The sequence below is a fragment of the Euleptes europaea genome, chromosome 10, assembly GCF_029931775.1.
Source record: "Euleptes europaea isolate rEulEur1 chromosome 10, rEulEur1.hap1, whole genome shotgun sequence".
NCBI classification, from domain to species: domain Eukaryota; kingdom Metazoa; phylum Chordata; class Lepidosauria; order Squamata; family Sphaerodactylidae; genus Euleptes; species Euleptes europaea.
Window position 1 is genome coordinate 42,954,220 of NC_079321.1, and position 18,802 is coordinate 42,973,021.

An 18,802-nucleotide genomic window follows, 5' to 3' on the forward strand; every position below is an offset into this window, starting at 1 on the left:
CAGGGGGCCCTGACTCACTGGAAAAGCCAGCGGGGTCCAGCGGTGGCTTCAGGCGGGCGGGAGCCTGCAGCGGGCCCCTTCCCCACCAGCGTGAAATGGCCACGAGCGCAGGAGAAGCATGAGGCAAAGGACCTGAGGCATCCTGCGCTTCTGCCCGCACTGCTTTGCCCTGCCCTGATCCTGAACGGGCCAATGGGGGCCCAGGCAGCTGCAGGGGAAACAGGTTTTGCCGGCGTGCCAGACCTGGTGTTGCTGCCCAGGTCCGGCAGCACTGCCATTAGAGGGGTCCGGACAGGTCCTTGTGGCATGCGCTCCAGGTTTTTCCCCACCCACCCACCCTCCCTTTGTTCATTGTTTTGTTTGTCACAACTTTGTGTTGGTGGTTTGGCATGGGGCCGGATCCAGTTTGGGGAAAGCCGGTTTGCATGCCCCCTTTCCCCCCCACTATGAGGATACCAATAAGGGATTTTGGGGGAGGCCTGGATATAGATTGGAGCAAGGCCAACTCTGGGGGCTGCCAGGGACAAGCCCAGTTGGGGACTGTCAAGGGACTTGCCCAGCTTGGAGGCAAGTGGGACTTGCCCAGCTTGGAGGCAAGTGGGACTGGCCCAGCTCAGGGGCAAGCGGGTAGGGGCCTCCTTCCAGCAGTGAACCACACAGCTGGCTTCTGTCCATGTGGGTTCAGATACTGCCATCTCTGTTGCTCTCAGCAAGGCAGGCTGGGAGGTCTGCACATCAGCCTGCACTAGGTAGGCCGATGTTAAGGATCAGTCCCCAATGCCATGCCAATGTGTATTGCTGTAACAATAAAGTAGTGGCCATCTCATCCAGCTACTGTCTCTGTGCCTTATTGCAAATCAAGGTCCGGGGAGCATTGGGGGAGGCTCTGCCACTGGGGGCGGATCTGGCCAGGGAGGCGGAGGGGGCTCAGCCCTGCTCCCCATAAGCACTAGGCCAGCAAGATCAGTACCAAGGTAACAGGACTCACACAGAGGAAATGCCACATAGGTTTTGCAGAGGGCTGGAGTGAGGAAGAGCAAGAAATTGAGATTTGTTCTCCTTCCTCTACTGCAAGGACATCTCCACTGAGGGGAAGAGGCAATTTCTTGTCGCTCCTCAACCTAGCCCATGAACCTTCACAACTTTTCCTCTGCATAGATCCTGCAACCCCAGAAATGGTATTTCCAGGGGCAGAGAAGAGCTGCAGCAACACAAGAGGAATGTGGGAAAACTTTGATTTCTACACTGAGATGGTAATATAGCACCCAATATTTTTTGTTTTCAATATCTTCCAAGAAAGATGGTATATAAATGCAGCAAATAACCACTGGATGAATGGGAAAAAAATGCCTTGACTTGGATAGCTCAGGTTAGCCTGATCTCATCAGATCTCAGAAGATAAGTAGAGTTGGCTCTGGTTAATACTTGGATGGGAGACCACCAAGGAAGTCTAAAGCTGCTACACAGAGGCAGGCAATGGCAAACTACCTCTGAACATATCTTGCATTGAAAACTGTTTGGGGTTGCCCTAAGTCAGGTGTGACTTGATGGCAAAACATAAAAGGGAGAAGAGGGTACTGCTTACTCTCAGGGAAGAACATAGCCTGTTTGGCTAACTACTGGAAATCTGTGGGTTGGATCCAGACTCAATTTTCCATCAGCAAAACTGAACTTTTCTGCTGTGGTCTATGGTTTGCTTTAAGTGCTGCTCCTAGAGGAAAGGAAATCCCCAGGAACAGCATGAGGGAGTCCAAAATGAGAAGGGGGAATTGTTTGAAATTGCCAGTTTAGTCTAGATCTAACCCTGTATGTCTACAGTTTTTGGAACACTGCTTGCAAGAAGAAGACAAGAGAAGTGGTGCCTTTAGGTTCTATATGTAAGGAAAAAAATACCAGCTGTAAAGAGAAGTCACACAATATCTCGAATAATTACATTTTAGGACTAGTTTGCTTTGACTTTCCTGAAGAACAAAACATAGGTTTAGGCTTCACCTAAGCACTCTTTAAAACATGCTTCTTCATTTATGATTATAATTTTATACTGCCTGTTATTCATTATAAGAGTGTCTTTATTCTCAGTGTCATTTTTACGATTGCTGGCTTACAATATTCGTCTTCTGCACAGAATACTTATTATTCTTCACATTTGCTTCGTCAAATTTCAGCAAGATACCTTCCTGTTATCCTGTATTTCTCTCATTTTATTACAGTGTCTATTTTCACCAATGCATATCTTTCTGCAAATTGTCCAATAGTGTACACCATTTTTTAAAGAAAGCATTCCATAAGCTTGCTTCTCTCCACTTCTTTTGTTTGGATTAGCCTGTCTAGTCCCTCTCCTTGTCAATATTCAAGCCATCATTCACCATGAAGCAGACCTTCCTTGCTATAACACAAACAGAGTGAATGGTGCTGCTAAGCAGCAATAAATTCAGGTAGCTGTCTATACAGCATGCCACTTGACTGGTTTATCTCTGTGCACTGTGTGTGCCTTGATCTCATATGATGGATTTTAGAATAAAAAGATATAGGATGAAGAAGACATTTATGAATTTGGCAGTCCTTGAATTATGGATTTTTGGGGGGTAACTATCATGTGTTTCAGTGTCTGTCTCCTCAGGCTTACATGTCCTGATGGGGAAACATTTGTCTCATTTTATATATATATATATATATATATATATATATATATATATATATATATATATATATATATATATATATATATATATATATATATATATATATATATATATATATATATCTTGGTTCCTGCTGAATGTCACAAAAGTGAGGTGATAGCTACTTTGTCTAGACGCTCCCACATCAAGCAATGCAGAATAAATAGCACGTTGTCTATCAATGAACCAATTGTTGTTGATTAATCACCTTGATTTAAACTAGGGGTGATACTGAATAGATGACTTTTCAAATTAAATAGAGTTAACGTTTTCTACACTTGATAGAAAACTGTGATCATCCTTTCTTCTGTATGTTTAAAACTCAATATAATATTGCTTACAACTGACACCTGCTTTTGCATCAACTGTAAATACATTATTATAAACAACATATAATGTAAAAATTCCATACAATTCATATAACAACAGGTGTCAATTCAAACAGTATTATTTCTGACCTCTTTTAATATGATCAGGAGAAAAGACGGCCACTGTTTAGAGGTCACTATCAAGAAAGCCTTCATACAGATTCTGAAGGGGAGAAAGATCCCCCTGAAGATGCTTGTGCAAAATGTGTAGGGAATACATAATTTATTAAAATATAATTCCCTTGGACCAACTTTTTTTGCCTTCTTTAAAACATATGTGACAATGGTCAAATCTCTTTTTCCAATAACAGATGTAGCTAGCAAATCAGCCTAAATTAGTAAAAGGTGGTCCATGCTGCCTCTTCATCTGATTATCAAGGAGCAGAACAATCCAGGAGCACCCTCCCAATTGAGAATCTGCTAATTCAGCAGTAGTACAACCCAATTCAGAACAGGCTATATACTGTTTCATGCTATATACACTGTTGCACCCAATCTATGGCACTTGCCTTTTGTTTAGATTTTTTTTTAATTCTCATCTAGTATTTCAACGCTTCCAGACAATGGTTTAGGAAATTCACTGTTCCTTGGACTTTAATGGAAATGAAAGAGAGTTGGGTATAATCTGAATACTAGTGACAATTCATTCAAAATCTATGCATGCTCCCTCCAAGAGACTGTAGATATTAAATAGCATGAGGGACAAGATGGATCCCTGCAGGTCCTTAGAGAGGGTGAGCAAGTGCTCTGCTTGTATTGCTCTGGCTACCTCCCATCTGTGCCACACTGGTCTGCTGTTCCTCCAATGCCAGCCTCACTCACCAAGGCCTGAGTCACTGGCCTCTTGGCAAACTTGGTCTCCCAAAGAAGCCATGAAGCCAACTGAGGCCAGAAGGCATAGTGGGCTAATATCTGGACCAGATGAGTGAGAGGAAAAACCCCTCCCAGTGGAGTCTGCCATCCAGGACACACACACACACACACGGCCAGGCCTGAGGAAGAGGAAGGAGGCCAGGGAGACTGGGAAATGCCTGTGTGACCCAGCCACTGATCAGCCGTGCTGTGGGCCCCGGCCAGTCTATGAAGCTTCGCCTCCCTCCCTGCCTCCCCCCACTGTCCTGCAAATGGGTCTCAGGTAGGGCTGTTGAAAAAAAATCAGTATAATTTGGGTTTAAATGACCTTCCCCCCCCCCCGGGAAGGAATCCCCAGAAGGAATCCCGAATCCCCCTATACCAGTATAGGTAGGAATTTGGGTTTAAATTCGGGATTCCCAAATAATTCGGCCATTTAAAGCCATTTAAGCACATTCACAGTTTTCTGTGGTTCTGGGGGGGCATTTTTGCAGGTAGAGGTCCCAAATTTCCAGGGTAGCTTGAAGGGACTCTCCTTGCAAGAACCCCCAAGTTTGGTGAATATTGGGTCAGGGGGTCTGAGGTTATGGGGTCTGGAAGGGGTTGCCCCATCCCCCCATTAGAAAGCATTGGCTCCAATGAAAATTTGGGACCTCTACCCTGAAAATTTGGGACCTCTACCTGCAAAAATGCCCCCCCCCCAGAAGCCTTGCAAAAAAAACTCCATTGGATTACATTGGTGGACCAGCTTGTTAAACATTTCCTGCTTTGTTTCACACTTTTAGGCATGAGAAGTAGGTCACACAGTACCCTTTCCCCGCAAACGTTATCCAATGGTGTTTTTTTTTTTTTGCACAGCTCCTGGGGGGGCATTTTTGCAGGTAGAGATCCCAAATTTTCAGGGTAGCTAGAAGGGAATCTCTTGCAAGAACCCCCAAGTTTGGTAAAGATTGGGTCAGGGGTCTGGAGCTGTGGGGGAATGAGGTTGACCCCTTCCAGACCCCAAAACTCTGGACCCCCTAACCCAATCTTTACCAAACTTGGGGGTTCTTGCAAGGAGAGTCCCTTCTAGCTACCCTGAAAATTTGCGACTTCTACCTGCAAAAATGCCCCTGCAAGAGCTGTGGAAAGCCGGATATTTGGGAATGGCAAATTCGGCTTTGCCAACCTCCTGGATTTTGCTGATTCGGTATACCTGAACCAGAAATTTACTGAATTTGCATTTATTCGGTATTTTTCCGGTTGGTCTTTACTGAATCAACAGCCCTAGTTTCAGGTAAGCATGGGGCCCCCTTAGCATCAACAAGTTCAAGTAAAGCATGGGCCTCTGTAAACAGTAGTTGTGCCATCTCTCCTACTGCCACACTCAAGAGTAACCTATAGAAGGGAGAAAGACATCCCATCTCATCGAAAGATTGTTCCCCCAAGCATATAATCTCAGATGCTTACATAAAGTAAACTCACGCCACAGTAAGTTCATAATGAGCAGAACTGAAGTGCAATTTCTGGCATTGTTTCACTAAGCACTGTATAATTCACTGCAACAATTTACTTAAGAGTATATTGAATTTTCTATCACTCTTAATTTCTTAAATGAAGATTCAGGATCTTTGCAGAATCCATGCTACAGCAAAATCAAAAGTGATAGCTTTGAAGAATTACAGGATTAATCCATTTTATTAAGTTATGCAACAGGTTATAAAAGAGCTTGATGTTTTTACTGCCTTTCAGAATCTATGTATTCATGAATCTCTGTTGACATGTAACATCTAGCAGTCTCTTTTTTAACCTGAGAAACAGAATACAGCAGGACACTACTTATGGGTCATTAAAATAATGGAAGTCTTTCTTGGCTGTCTTTCCAATGTTTACCTATATTGAAAATCAATTTGTTTTAGGGATGGGCAAAGTGACCAGGGAATTTCTCATCGGTATCCTAATTTGGGGACTGGATTTCAGAGGAATTACTTGTGATTCAGGTAGATTCTGCTAAAAATAAGATTTATCTGGTTTTAAAGTCCAAACTGTCACTGGAACTTAGACAACAATGTATTTATAGAAGTTAATGGGTTAGAAGGGTGTAACTCTGCTTAGGACTACATTGTAAGACATTGGAGACAGAAGCACTGGGCTGGATCCAAACTAAACTGGCAATCACCACAGGTTCCCTCTTTCTTTTGCAGACTTCCTCTCATCTCACACTTCAAGGTCCCCTGTCCCCTAGGAGCAGCATTTCATGAGATCAGCATGCTGCAATGGGAGTGTAGAGTCAGGAAAGTGCCATTACATTGATGGAAAATTTAGTTTGGATCCAATTCACTGGCAAATGGCACTATCGAATCAAAACCTTGTTGCTGCCACAAAGGAATTACCTGGTTGGTTCTAGGGCTGGGAGCATCTGACCAATGTCAGAGGGGGGAGTACATGATATCCCTTGGTATGTTTGATGCATTTAAGGTCTGACTGTCTCACCTAACAGAAATTGTAATTCCTATGCATGGCAACATCTGGGATCTCTGTAATCTGAATGACACGTGCGCTATTTCGAGATGGCAGTATGGAGGGCCTTTCCATGTTGTGCAGCCTGCCAGAGGACAGTAAGTAATGCAAAAGAAGCTATCCCCACCAGCATTCCCACCAACATTAGATTTGAGCACTGGACTAGGATTTGGAAGACTCAGCTTCAAATCCCAACTCTGTCATGGAAACTTGCTGGGTGATCTTGGGCCACACACACACATTCAGCCTAGCCTACTAATCCTAGCCTAACTCACAGGATTATTATGAGGATAAAACAGAGTACAGGAAAATGATGTAAACAGCTTTAAGTCCCTGTTGGGAGGGGGATACCTGAGGCCTCCTGTAAGCAATGCAAAGTGGACCAGTGATGGTAAAGAGGTCATTGCATGGTCACAGCCTGCTCACTAATGTCAGCACATTCATCATACCTGGAAGCCTAAAGGAGGCACAATTCATATTATTTTTGTTAAATGTGGCATCAGTACAAAATGCATCAGCAAAATGTAAATTAAATTCTACCATTCACTTGTAGTACTGGCTCTTTATTAGTGAATTTCCTTAGACTGATTTAAATACCACATACTCACCAGGAGGATTCAAGCAACTAATTTTCCTTCAATTGTACATTGACTTTTATAGTCTTGATCTGGTAAGAATCAAGTAAATGTCAAAGCCAAACCTAGTGGATTCTCAAGCTGGGCACAATCATGTTTAACAAACATGAGACCAATACAGACAACTTAGACTACCTTTATTGAAATACTAGGCCAGTAATAATCCAAGGGCATTAAGTGAATTTTATGGCCAAGCTGTATCTAGAGTTCCTATATTGATATCTAACTAGAGAAGCCACCAAAGTTCAGAAGACAGGAATACAAACTTCAGTGGCTCCTTCATAAAGCTAAGTGCTTAAGCGCAGAATTCTTTACTGGCTTGGTCTGTATAGCTGTATACTAATAGTGAAGTTGGCCAAATTTGAGGATACTTAAATCCCATGACTGGAGCTGTGAACAGGCAAGTCAGATCTTCCTACAAACCTGAACAGGGCCCCAGGTTTGCAGGAAAATGTGACATCTAAAAATAATACATTGGGTTTTAAAAAAACCAAAAATGATAAAAAGGAGTACCTGTAGCTTTAAGCAATGACATCAGTGGCTATTGTTAGGCAACCACAGATTCCAGTCTTGGTTCTGTCAGTAAAAGGTAGGGGAGAGAGAAGAGCCCCTTTCAGGCTAATTTTAGTCTTTGAGGCAGGATGCATTGAGGCCAGACCTAGCTAGGGTTGCCAGCACCAGGTTCGGAAATTCTTGCAGAACTTGTGGAGGAGCGTGAGAAAAGAGCCTGGGGAGGGAAGAGACCTCAGTTGGATATAATGCAATAGAGTCCACTCTCCAAAGTATCCATTTTCACCAGGGCCACCTGGAATTACAACTGATCTCCAGATGACAGATCAGTTCTCCTGGATAAAATGGCTGCTTTGGATGGTGAGTTCTATGGCATTATACACTGATAAGATCACTTCCCTCCCCAAACTTCACCCTCCCAAAGCTCCACCTCCCAAACTCCAAGAATTTCCCAACCTGACTGGCAACACTAAGGAGGGAAAAAAAGCAGGAAAAGATGATAGTCTGTGGTGGCTTTCAGGAAAGGGAAAGAGGAAATTGTGGGGGAGGGGAAAGTGAGTTGCCCCCTGTCATAATCCTGGAGGGTTCCTTACCATGCAAGTGGGCATGGTCCAATGGCAAATACCAGACAATTGGGGGATAGCTTTCCTAGGTAGAGGCTGCTAGAGAGGGAGAGGGAAAGCTGAAGACAGAGGGGCAGATACTATAAGTTGGCTGTTGGGCAGGAAAAGGGAGAGACTATGGGGGCTTTCAGGAAAGAGAAAGAGAAAATAGTGAGGGAGAAAGAAATGAGCTGCCTCCCACAAGTCCTTGCAGGCTCCCAGTTGTAATTCCCTATTACCCTGCCTCTCTTCCTCCAAGTCCTTACCTTGTGGTTGCACAGTTGTGGCAGTTAATGGTGGCTAGCCTGCCAGTAGGTGTGTGAGAGGAGAGACTCCTTTTCGGTCTCCTCCCACTCCCTGCCAGTACGCTATTTAGGGGGAGATAATGCCAGTTTATTGGCAAATAGTTCAGTTTATCTGAGCTAAATTCTGAGGTAAGCCAAATTCTGAGGCACATTCACCCACCATTATATCTGCACTGTTTTGCAGTAGTCCAGATTCTGCCCAAAGGGTGAGAAAGTAATGAGCTTCTGCTGTTCATGAATGTATAGATCTACTTCACATGCTATAGAGAAGTGGCAAGAGCACAAATTCAAATCAATCATTCTTATACTTTCTTTCTTTGGTAGCACACAAAAATGGAACTTGCAGGCTACTTCCCATCCATCTGCTTTCCCACCTTCTGGAATATAAACATAGGCATATAAATATTCATATCTTTAGGGGCATATGGCATAGACTGAGATAAATTCAATATCACATAACAGCAGTGCCTGTGCAAGCCACATGGCTAAAACCATTGTATCTTGTTTTGTTTTTATGACCAAACCGTATGTATGAGGTTCATACTGCAAGCATACCATCAGTTTCAAACAAAACAACCTACACAGCATTTTAATGTATCTCCATGAGAAAACTGGAAAGAAAGAAAAAAGGATAGAGATAATAGAAAGACGTTAAAGTACAGACAAAAAAAACATGAAGTGTGAAACTTCTTGATTATTCAATGCACAAAATGATGAATGTGTCTGACCTTATTAAATATATTAAATCCTTTCCCACTCCTTTGTAAAAGAAAATAGTTTTTACACTTGACTACATCTGATCCACATCCATTCACAGGCTAAAGCACCAGACTGGAAAACCATCAGCTAATACTCCCATTACATTGTTTTGGGGGTATTTTTTAATAAACAGATTCAGGGAAAGGGAGTTTACAATTTAACCTCAGCAAGCATAATTGAAAAAAGCTTTCTTTTACTAGAGTCAACATTTGGCTTGAACCCACAGTTGTAACAGGACTTCTAACACAGAACAAATTTTGAAGTTAATACGTGTGTGTGTGTGAGGCTGCAATCTTATGCGCCCTTAAGTGGGACTAATTCCAACAAGCTTAGCATGACTTACTTAGGAGTATAGACGTATAGAACCTGGAGGGGGGGATCAGGAAGAAAACAAGGCTGTGGGAAAGCTCCCCCCTCAACCTCACTCCCATAAAGGAGGAAATGCAGAAGGCAGAGGAAAAGAGCTGGCCAGTCTCATAGACTGCTTGCTTGGGCTGGGAACAGGCCTTCCCTTAGTCTGGAAAGGCTTGCACTGGCCATGAGTACCCTTCCTCAGGTCAGGTGAGTCTTGTGCTGGCCAGGAGCTCCTTTCCTGGGGCCCAGCAAACTCAGGCCATATCTTCTCACAAGTAAATCCCACTGTATTAATGACTTATTGCCATGTAACTATATGTAAGAATACATATTTAGGTTGAATTGTGCCTAGTGTCGTTAAAATGAGAATATAGATTCAATAGACAATATTTATGTACACTTCATGTAAAAACAACTCATGATAACTACTCAGCGCTGTATCCATCCTAAATTTGATAGCTAGTTGTTCTAGAGCAGGCCTTTAGAGAAGCTAGGGTGACACTACCTTCCTTCATTCCTGTTCTGTCAAGCCATATTCTATTTCTAAATGCTCATGCTGCTGCTGTAGCACAGTGGCCAAGAGACTGAGCTGCGAACAAGTAAAGTCCTACTTCAGGTAGGGTTGCCAACTGGCCAGGAGAAAAAGGTCCTGTCCCTTTAAAAGAGGCTTGGCTTAGTGAGCAGAAATGTACACTTGAAGCTTTTCATGTCGTGGGGGTAAACTACATTATCTGATAATTGCTGCAGCTCAAACTCACATTAAATGGACAGCTAGAAGGGCAAGCTTAAAAGAGGCAACTCTAAGTTCAGATCTTGTCACGGTAGTCCCTGCTGTGGTGCAGTAATGCAACCAAGCTCACCTGGGTTTGGTACCAGAAACTCCTTGAGCAACCACATGGTAAAAAGCTAAATGAAGCTTTATCAAAGAAAGGCAGAAAAAGATATTAAACATGGCATACAGTTCATATGGTAGCAGGATGCACAGAAAACAATAAAACTGTCTGTCAACTTACTGGCGTTCTAGTACAGCACAATTGGTCCTTGAGGTGAATATTTTCCAGATCTTAATACAAGGGTCTTTCCAGCAACGAAGAGGATGAGAGGCTAGTCTTCTCATTAGCTACACTGGAGAAAGCTGGCCCTAACCTCCTGATCTCTACAACCAATCATGGAGCTGCCTTCGAGGAACTTTCCAGGGTGACTGAACTCCCCCCCTCCCATCTTATGGTTTTCAGCTGAGACTCATGGTCTAATCTAGCTAGCCCCAGAACCTGTCTTTGAAAAGAGGCTGCGATGGGGGAGTATACTCTGCACCTGCAGAAGGCAGAGAGAACTTTAGGCTGGAAAATTTCTCCAAGATGGAGTCTCTCTTGACATTTGCTTCAACTGTGATCTGTGTTGATGGTCTCATGCAAATTACTTCCTCAGTCTTCCATCTGCAGTTTGGGGATAATATTGGCTTACTTTTCAGGGTCGTTGCCAAGCATAACAAGATGTTGCATCTGAAGTGCTTTGTACAGTATAAAGTGTTGCATAAATGCTACTATGTTGCTAACACTGTCGATAACACCATTTAGGGATGCCCTGGAAAGTATAGATGGATCTCTGGATGCTAGTGCAAGGAATGGGTTATTACACAAAGTACTTGTAATTACAGTTGGAATCCACATGACCTAGATGCATGGAAAGACAATACCAGTACAGAAGTGAAACCAAAGGCAGGATGTGTTTTGAACTACATTGTAGTGAGTACTTTTTCATGAGCCAGTATCACATTACATTGGCTGTTACCGCACTAGGTATTCCCAGCGATGTATCAAGAGTTTGGAAATGTTATAAAAAACATCGCTTTAAAAGGGTTTTTGGATGCCACGGCTAAAAAATGGTTGGAAGAAGTCTTCACAGCTAAAGGGACCAAACAAGGTGCGGACAGTATTTTTTATAACAGTTTCAAACTCTTAATACATTGCTGGGAATACCTAGTGTGGTAACAGCCATAAAGTTTGCAATAGCAGTTTTTACAATTCCAATTTCCCTACCCCTTCTCATTGCCTGGATCTCTGGATTGTACAGTAAAGTTCTTCATACAACTAAGACACACTTTGGACATTCTAAATTAACCACAGCTGTCAAAGCATGATTTGTGGTTTGTGTTTCCATCTCCAAACTCAGCTCTTGTCTCTACACTCTAAAATTAGGAGATATGCCTATTCAGGCAGAGGCACTAGGAATATTTGTTTGTTTGTTTATTTATGAGGCTTGTATGACGTCCTTTCCTGATTTTCAGTCCAGCTCAGAGCAGCTTACATCATAGTAATACAATTTAAAACCTAACAATTTACAATTTAAAACCACAAATAATTTTAAAATTACCAAAGCGCTCTAAAACCATTACACAGAACATTGGCGGGGACCCATTCAGAGGGAAGGAACAAGGGAAAAATAAATACTCTCTAACAAGGAAGGCTGGGGACTACAGAAATAGGATAGGTAACTATAGAAAGGAAAGGGAGGCCAACAAAATGAAACTATCACTGTCCTCAATTGTCATCTCAGTCTTACAAGGCCCTGAGGAATTGCTTCAGGTCCTGCAGGGCCTGGGTCTCACTTGACAGAGCGTTCAACCAGGCCCCAAAAAGCCCCGGCTCTGGTTGAGGACAGCTGGATGCTTTTAGGGCCAGGGACCTCCAGTAGGTTATTCCCAGCTGAGTGTCATGTTCTTTGGGAGGCAAATTGGGAGAGGTGGTCCAGCAGGTACCTTTTTTCTTTTTTTGACAAGAGGTAGGGAGAGGAAGAACAAGTCACTCATACTTCCCATCTTGTGTTTCTCCAGAAATCCAAAGCAATTATGAATTCAGCTGAAGCTTTTGATTTGTAGTAATTTTATTTTCCAAGTCTGTAACTTGCCTTTGGGGGCTGGGGGAAGGAGGTGGGAAGAATTCCCTATCACAATAACCCATAAATTGATTCAAAGGCTAGAGTAATCAGTCTATATAGCATGGTTTCCATATTCACATCAGTAACCTTAGCTTTGCCCCATAAAAATATGAGTATAAACTTTTGCCATTTTAATTACTTTTGCGTCATGAAGCTATAATCAAGCTTTAAACCAGTCAGGGCACACTTGCAATTAAGAACTGCAATTGTTATCTCTCAAAACCTCAGACTCAAAATAACTTGGAACAAGAGGGGGGGAGGAAGGTTGATTGTGAGGAAGAAAGCTTTTATTTACCCACAAATGTCTTGGCAATCAAAGGGGTAGGAGTTACAGAAAAATAAATCACTATATAGCAACATTAGTTGTATGTGGAATTTCAGCTTCTTGCAATTTTGGTAATATATGTTCTGCTAGAATTACATCAAGCTGTAATTTACTTCCTTTTTCATTTCCCTCATTTTGCTGCGACAGTGTAAATATAAATTGGAATGCAAGCACAATATTATGTTTATGTTCTTTCTTTGGAGACTCTATCTGCTTCTTACAGGGGGAAAAAACGCTCTGTGTACTTTGAGCTTAGAACCAGGGCAATTATTTAAATTTATAACCCACTCTATACTTGAAGGATCAAAGTGGTTAGGAATACTTTATAAAAAGAACATATCAAAATGGAAATACTAAGCTAAAACACCTCTACTTCACAGCCTTTAACATCCTGACACCATAATGGTTGTGTATCTGATGCTGTTATTTTAAACCACATTGCTCTAAAGGGAACATAATAATGGGGGCATCTTGATCGTATGCAGATTCAGGCAATTTCCTACTTACTACATGCCTTGTGCTACTAATAGCCATAATTCTATTTTCCTGCCAAGACTTACTTTCTGCAGATGTTACAGTCAGGTCTGCCTTATAGTAATCTTACTATAACTTAATTGTCAGCTATTTCAGTGAGGTTATTATACAATTTAGTAAACGGAGTAGGTAATGCTGCTGAACTTTGGAACTGGAGAGTGATTGAAACATGTAGAATTTCTTCCAACTTCTTCCATGAATTCCAACCTGCCATCTTGGCCCAACCAAGAGTCCAAAACCTATACAACTTCAGTAAAGTTGCTACTCAGTTACACAGTTGTTCACTCTAAGCCACTGAGGACATTCATTCATTCTCTTATAAAAAGAACTGAAGAGTGTCACTATGCCTGAGTGACTTCAGTAAATTTAAGGTTTGGGTTTATTGGGTCTGATTTGTTTTGGTAAACCCAGAATAAGCCAAATACCCATACCAGTAAAGTGGTATTTCGGCTTTATTTCCAGGTTTACTGAAAAAATCGGGTCCATTATAGTCTATAGTTGCTTTCATGAACTTGCTCAGTTTGTGGAAGCTTTAGACTTAACCCACAAAGTGTATAATGATCTGCTGTGATCACTGAAGCATCTATGATAAAAAGAAGAAGTTGCACCACAATGTCAAAGCTTCTCTTATACTGGTGCAGGGTGTCACTGTAAAACCTCCATGGAGAACCACAGCAACACACAACATTTTTGTATGACAGTAAGGGAGGACTGCCAGGAAGCACCCTCTGAGGTTGTTCACTCAGACCACCTACTCCATTATGAACCTGGTAGGACCACCTACTCCCGTATGAACCTGCCCAATCAATGTAGTCTTCTTTAGAGGCCCTGTTTCAGGTGCTTCTGCCTTCTGAGATTAGGTGGCAATCCAGGAGAGGGCCTTCTAGGTTGTGGCACCAAAGCTCTGGAACTGTCTCCCCAGGGAGATTGGCTTGTCCCATTCTGTTTCCATTGTCTGCCAGTGGGTAAAGACTTTCTCATTCTGTTTGGCATTCCTCACAAATATTTTAATTGCTGTTTTTCAGTCTTTGTATGCATTTTAGCACCATTAGTAATTGTTTTAATGATTTGTGTTTTTTTTTGGGGGGGGGTTGATTTTAATGGTTTTAAAATGTGATTTTATCATGTATGTTTTAAATTATTAGCCACCTTGGTGGCCCTTGTGAAAACAGAAAAGTGGGACATAAATCTGGTAAAATAAAATAAATAAATGAAAGCAAATCTTACCAGAAAAATCCTTATTGCATTGGCACTGGTGAGTATTTGGAGTTACATTGCTGCAGTTGCCATGGTGGCAACTATGTGGCTCGCATTGTCCAATGATTTCTGAACAGTTCTTGCCTTATAAAATTGGAAGAGAAAAAATGGAAATCAATATCGTCTTCCTCCCCCAAAGCTGACAAATATAAGAAAAAGAAAATTTACCTACCAGAAGTATACACATTGGCAAATGCATTAAGTCTACCTAAGATTAAGAAGCATGATCCGTCATGCCTCCATGGGTGCTTCCTCAAAATACCTTGTGGTTTGGGCGGATCATGCTACTGTCACAGATGCTACAGGCATCATCAGCATACTTACAAAGTATGTTCTGCCCTAAGGATGTTACCTAAAACATTGGTGTAACCCACAGCATTATGGAATCGACTATAACACTCCAGAAATATGAAAATGTGGCCTTAAACACAGCTAAATTGAATGCAAGCAAGTAGACCTAAATGGAATACCTACCCAGTTACCACATGCAAGGGGAGCATCAATAGCAGACAGCTTTCATCAACATGTTAGCTTGTGAGAATCCTATAGCTGGCAACAGATGGAAACAAAATGCTGGACTAGGTGGATCTTGGATCTAGCAAATCAGTCCTCTAATCTAAATGCATAAGAGGTAATGTTCTAAACATGGGAGGGGGAACCCTTCAAACATTTGAACAGACATCTTATATTTATTTTTCTGGCATGCTTTAACAGCTGCCTGGAAATGAAGACAGTTTCAGGATGAATTCAGCTTAAAGATGCTGCTTATTGGAAATTACCAATCATAAATTGCTTGTGCTTTTACAGCATATGGGACTAAATACCGTATAATTATGCTTGTCATTTGAATAGTTGCTATGCTGTTATTCACACTTCAGCAGTTCCTCCATTTCTTTTTTTAATATTTAACACTATGAGAGAATTTTTTCTCGCATTCACACCATGAATTCCATCCACAATATATCATGTAATGTCTTAATTGTAATCTTACTGGCTTCTTTCCTTTCCTTTATAGTTTGCTTAGGTTTCACTTATAATGTGATTATGGTTATTATCTAGCTCTCATTGTACTGGACTCAAATGGTTCAAACAATGCTCAGTATAGCCCTTACAGAAGTAGGCTTTAAAAACCCAAAGAAGGATTCTCAAGCTGGGTGAACTATTTTTATACAGAGTTCATGTGAAATGGGCACTGGGAAAAAAGATGCAGTGCCATTTTGTTTTCAATTCATTTTGAAAGAAATCCTGTGCCATTTTTTCTTGGATGGATCTGGGCCCTAATTTTATTATAGTTGATCAAAAAATGTGTTTTATTGTCAAGCTATACAACAAAGGGAGAAAGCTTAATCAGGTCTACTCAGAAGCAGTCTAGCATAAACTGAAGGTGGTAGAATGTCCCATTTAAGATGGCATGTCACAGTTTTTAGCGCCCCCTACCCCATGTATAACGCCAAGGAGAAAGGGTTTAGACTAGCCATGACTTCGAAAACCCAAGGACCCAAAACCTGTTGAAGAAAATTATCATTTTCATTAAAGATAATTTTGGATGTGTTCCTTTCTATTCGACCCTTGAATTCATGAGACTTCGAGAATAACAAGTAAAGAGAAAAGGAGAAACCATCAGAGAGCTTGGGTACTGTTAAAGAAGACCTGGTTGTGTACTTTGACACCAGGGGAAAGGTAGGCCATGGGAGTAGCTCTTGTACTTATTAATAAATCTTAATAATAGTTTGTACAGGGCTGTCTTTGTCTTCCTATTGGAAAACTAAAATACTGTATTTTTCCGTGTAAAAGACGTCCCCATGTATAAGACGACCCCTAATTTTTGGAACCCAAAATTAAGAAAACAAATAGGAGTCGTCAGGTGGGGAAGACAACGAGCGGGGAAAGAGGCTGGTTACCCTGGCTGGCCGGCATCCGGCATTCAAACTGGTTGCTGCCCACCCCGCCTGACAGCTGATGGGTGGGGCCAGTGGCGAACTGTTTGAACGCCGGATGCTGGCCAGCCAGGGCTACTGGCCTCTTTCCCTGCTCGCTCTCTTCCCCGCATGTCAGCTGACGGGTGGAGAAGAGAGCGAGCAGGGAAAGAGGCTGGTGGCCCTGGTCGGCGGTCACCACAGGCCCCACCTGTCAGCTTCCGTGTATAAGATGACCCCCAATTTGGGGGCAAAATTTTAAAGAAAAAAAGTCTTACATGGAAAAATAAGGTAACTTAGGGTACACTATCATAACTCTTGGGAGGAGATTATGGTGGCAACTACTTTATTCTCCTTCATGTAAGAACTGAGACTTAACTACCTTGAAGATCTATCCTATATATCTTGATGATTTGGGGGAGGGGGGTAATGTCCTAAAACTGGTAGGTTTTTCATCATTACAGCTGAAAATTGGGGAGCTTGGATTCCCTCTCCCATTACTATTAGGATCCATTCCTTACTAGGGAGGGTGAAAGGACTTAGGAGGTGTGGAAGGGCCCGTGCCAGCGTCCGTGCCACTTGTGCCGGCACCAGGGCCACTTGCGCCACCATGACCGGTGTGGATACCAGCCTCCCAGAGCTACCATGGCAGCGTGGCCCTGGGGTGCCAACTCACCTTCCCACCAGCATCCTGATAGTGAACTTCCATCATCCCAGTTGTGCCATCATCCCGGGGGCATTCCAGAGGCGAAGCCACCTTTAGGCAGCTTCCTAATCCCCCTTCAGGCCGGGGATGCCCCCTTTGCCCTTAATTCCACTTGTGCCACCTTTTTAGGTGGTATAGCCCCATGGAACGCAATGGAGCAGCTCCACAGGGCTTGAAAGTAAGGGCAGCCTCTCTGCTTCAGTGGGGGAGGCTGAATCCTCCTTTGGAGGCAGTGCTACTGCGCTGCTTCCAGCCACCAGTGCAGCCCCTCCCCTCAGTAATGGGCTGCCCATCACAAACTACAAATGTGTCATGTTTTGTATTCCTAAAATGTTGGGATATGTTATTTCTTTATGGTGGAGTACTTGTTTGGCTAAAGCAAAACCAAAACTTTATTTTTTTGCAGCTGCCTATCTCATACCTATCATTTTAATTCATTACTAGAGCCCTGTTAAATATTTAATTCAAGCCTTTTCTCGTTGACTCCCAAACAACAACTGCACAAGATATAAAATACACACATTCTTACCTGCAAACAATGGAGCGCATGTGCACTCATAGTAATCTCCACCATTTTCTCCTTTTCCCCCTCGGCTAACACAGGAAGCATTGTTGTAACAGGGCTTACTGAAGCACACATCAGATTGCTGGCAGAATTGTCCTGAGTATGGCTGGTTACAGAGACAATGATATGCTTCATCCCAGGCATGACTTAGACATTTTCCATGTCCAGAGCAGAAAGGTGCACTTGGGGATTGCTGGCAAAGATGCTGTTTTACTGTTATATTCAGTCTAAGCCCTAAATTACATAAAGGTGGTCCTCTAGCAGGGGTTTCTACAAAGTAATGTGTTCCAATCCCAAGCCACTTTGGGTCAATTTGATGCATTCCTCTTAACCTGCAACCAAAAATTAGCTCTTTCTGAGGGACATCTTCTTGAGGGCACCTCATAAATTCTTGCAAGGAGACACTGGCCAGGTTCATTCCATATGATTGAAAAGATGGCTCAGAAGAAACAAAAAGAGAATCTCCCAGCTGAAGTTGCAGAGGACAAAGCTGTAGATGAGTTGGAATTATCATTTCTAGGTTGTTGCTTTTGAGATCTGAATCAGTATTCCAGCAGTCTGAGTAAGTGTTGAAACAGATGGTTTGGGTCAGGGACCACTTCACTACATGCACTGTTGGCTGAGTTCTCCATTCTAATGTTGAATATTTTTTGCAAATCGTATGCCCATCCACAATGCAGCCTTGAAGAAAATGTACTATCACAAGAATGGCTGGTTTTAGTTTCATTGTCAGGCTGAGGAGTCTGACTACATCACAACGGTACCGTTATTGAAAACGGGACAGCTTGTTTCAAAGGACGTGCAGTTTATATCCTACTAGAGACTTCCGCCTTTTCTGATCTGTTGTACTGTTGCCTATGAAATAGGGAAAAGAAGTATGAACAACTGGACTACAAGTGAAAGGAGTTTGCAGATTATGTATTAATAGGCATATATTAATTCACACAAATCAAAATCTACTAAAACATCAGCATTGTTTTTTCACATTTATTTCTGT

General features: G+C 42.3%; 1 protein-coding gene across 1 annotated transcript; it reads right to left on the reverse strand.

Annotated features, from left to right (window-relative positions):
* Window positions 1–5,124: 5,124 nt before the first annotated feature.
* Window positions 5,125–18,532, reverse strand: EYS (eyes shut homolog). The gene is made up of 4 exons (XM_056856173.1): window positions 17,770–18,532; window positions 14,589–14,702; window positions 11,030–11,177; window positions 5,125–5,278 (listed from the first exon to the last, which is right to left on the reverse strand). Exons 1-4 carry the CDS (start codon window positions 18,530–18,532, stop codon window positions 5,125–5,127), a joined length of 1,179 nt encoding a protein of 392 aa, XP_056712151.1.
* Window positions 18,533–18,802: the final 270 nt, after the last annotated feature.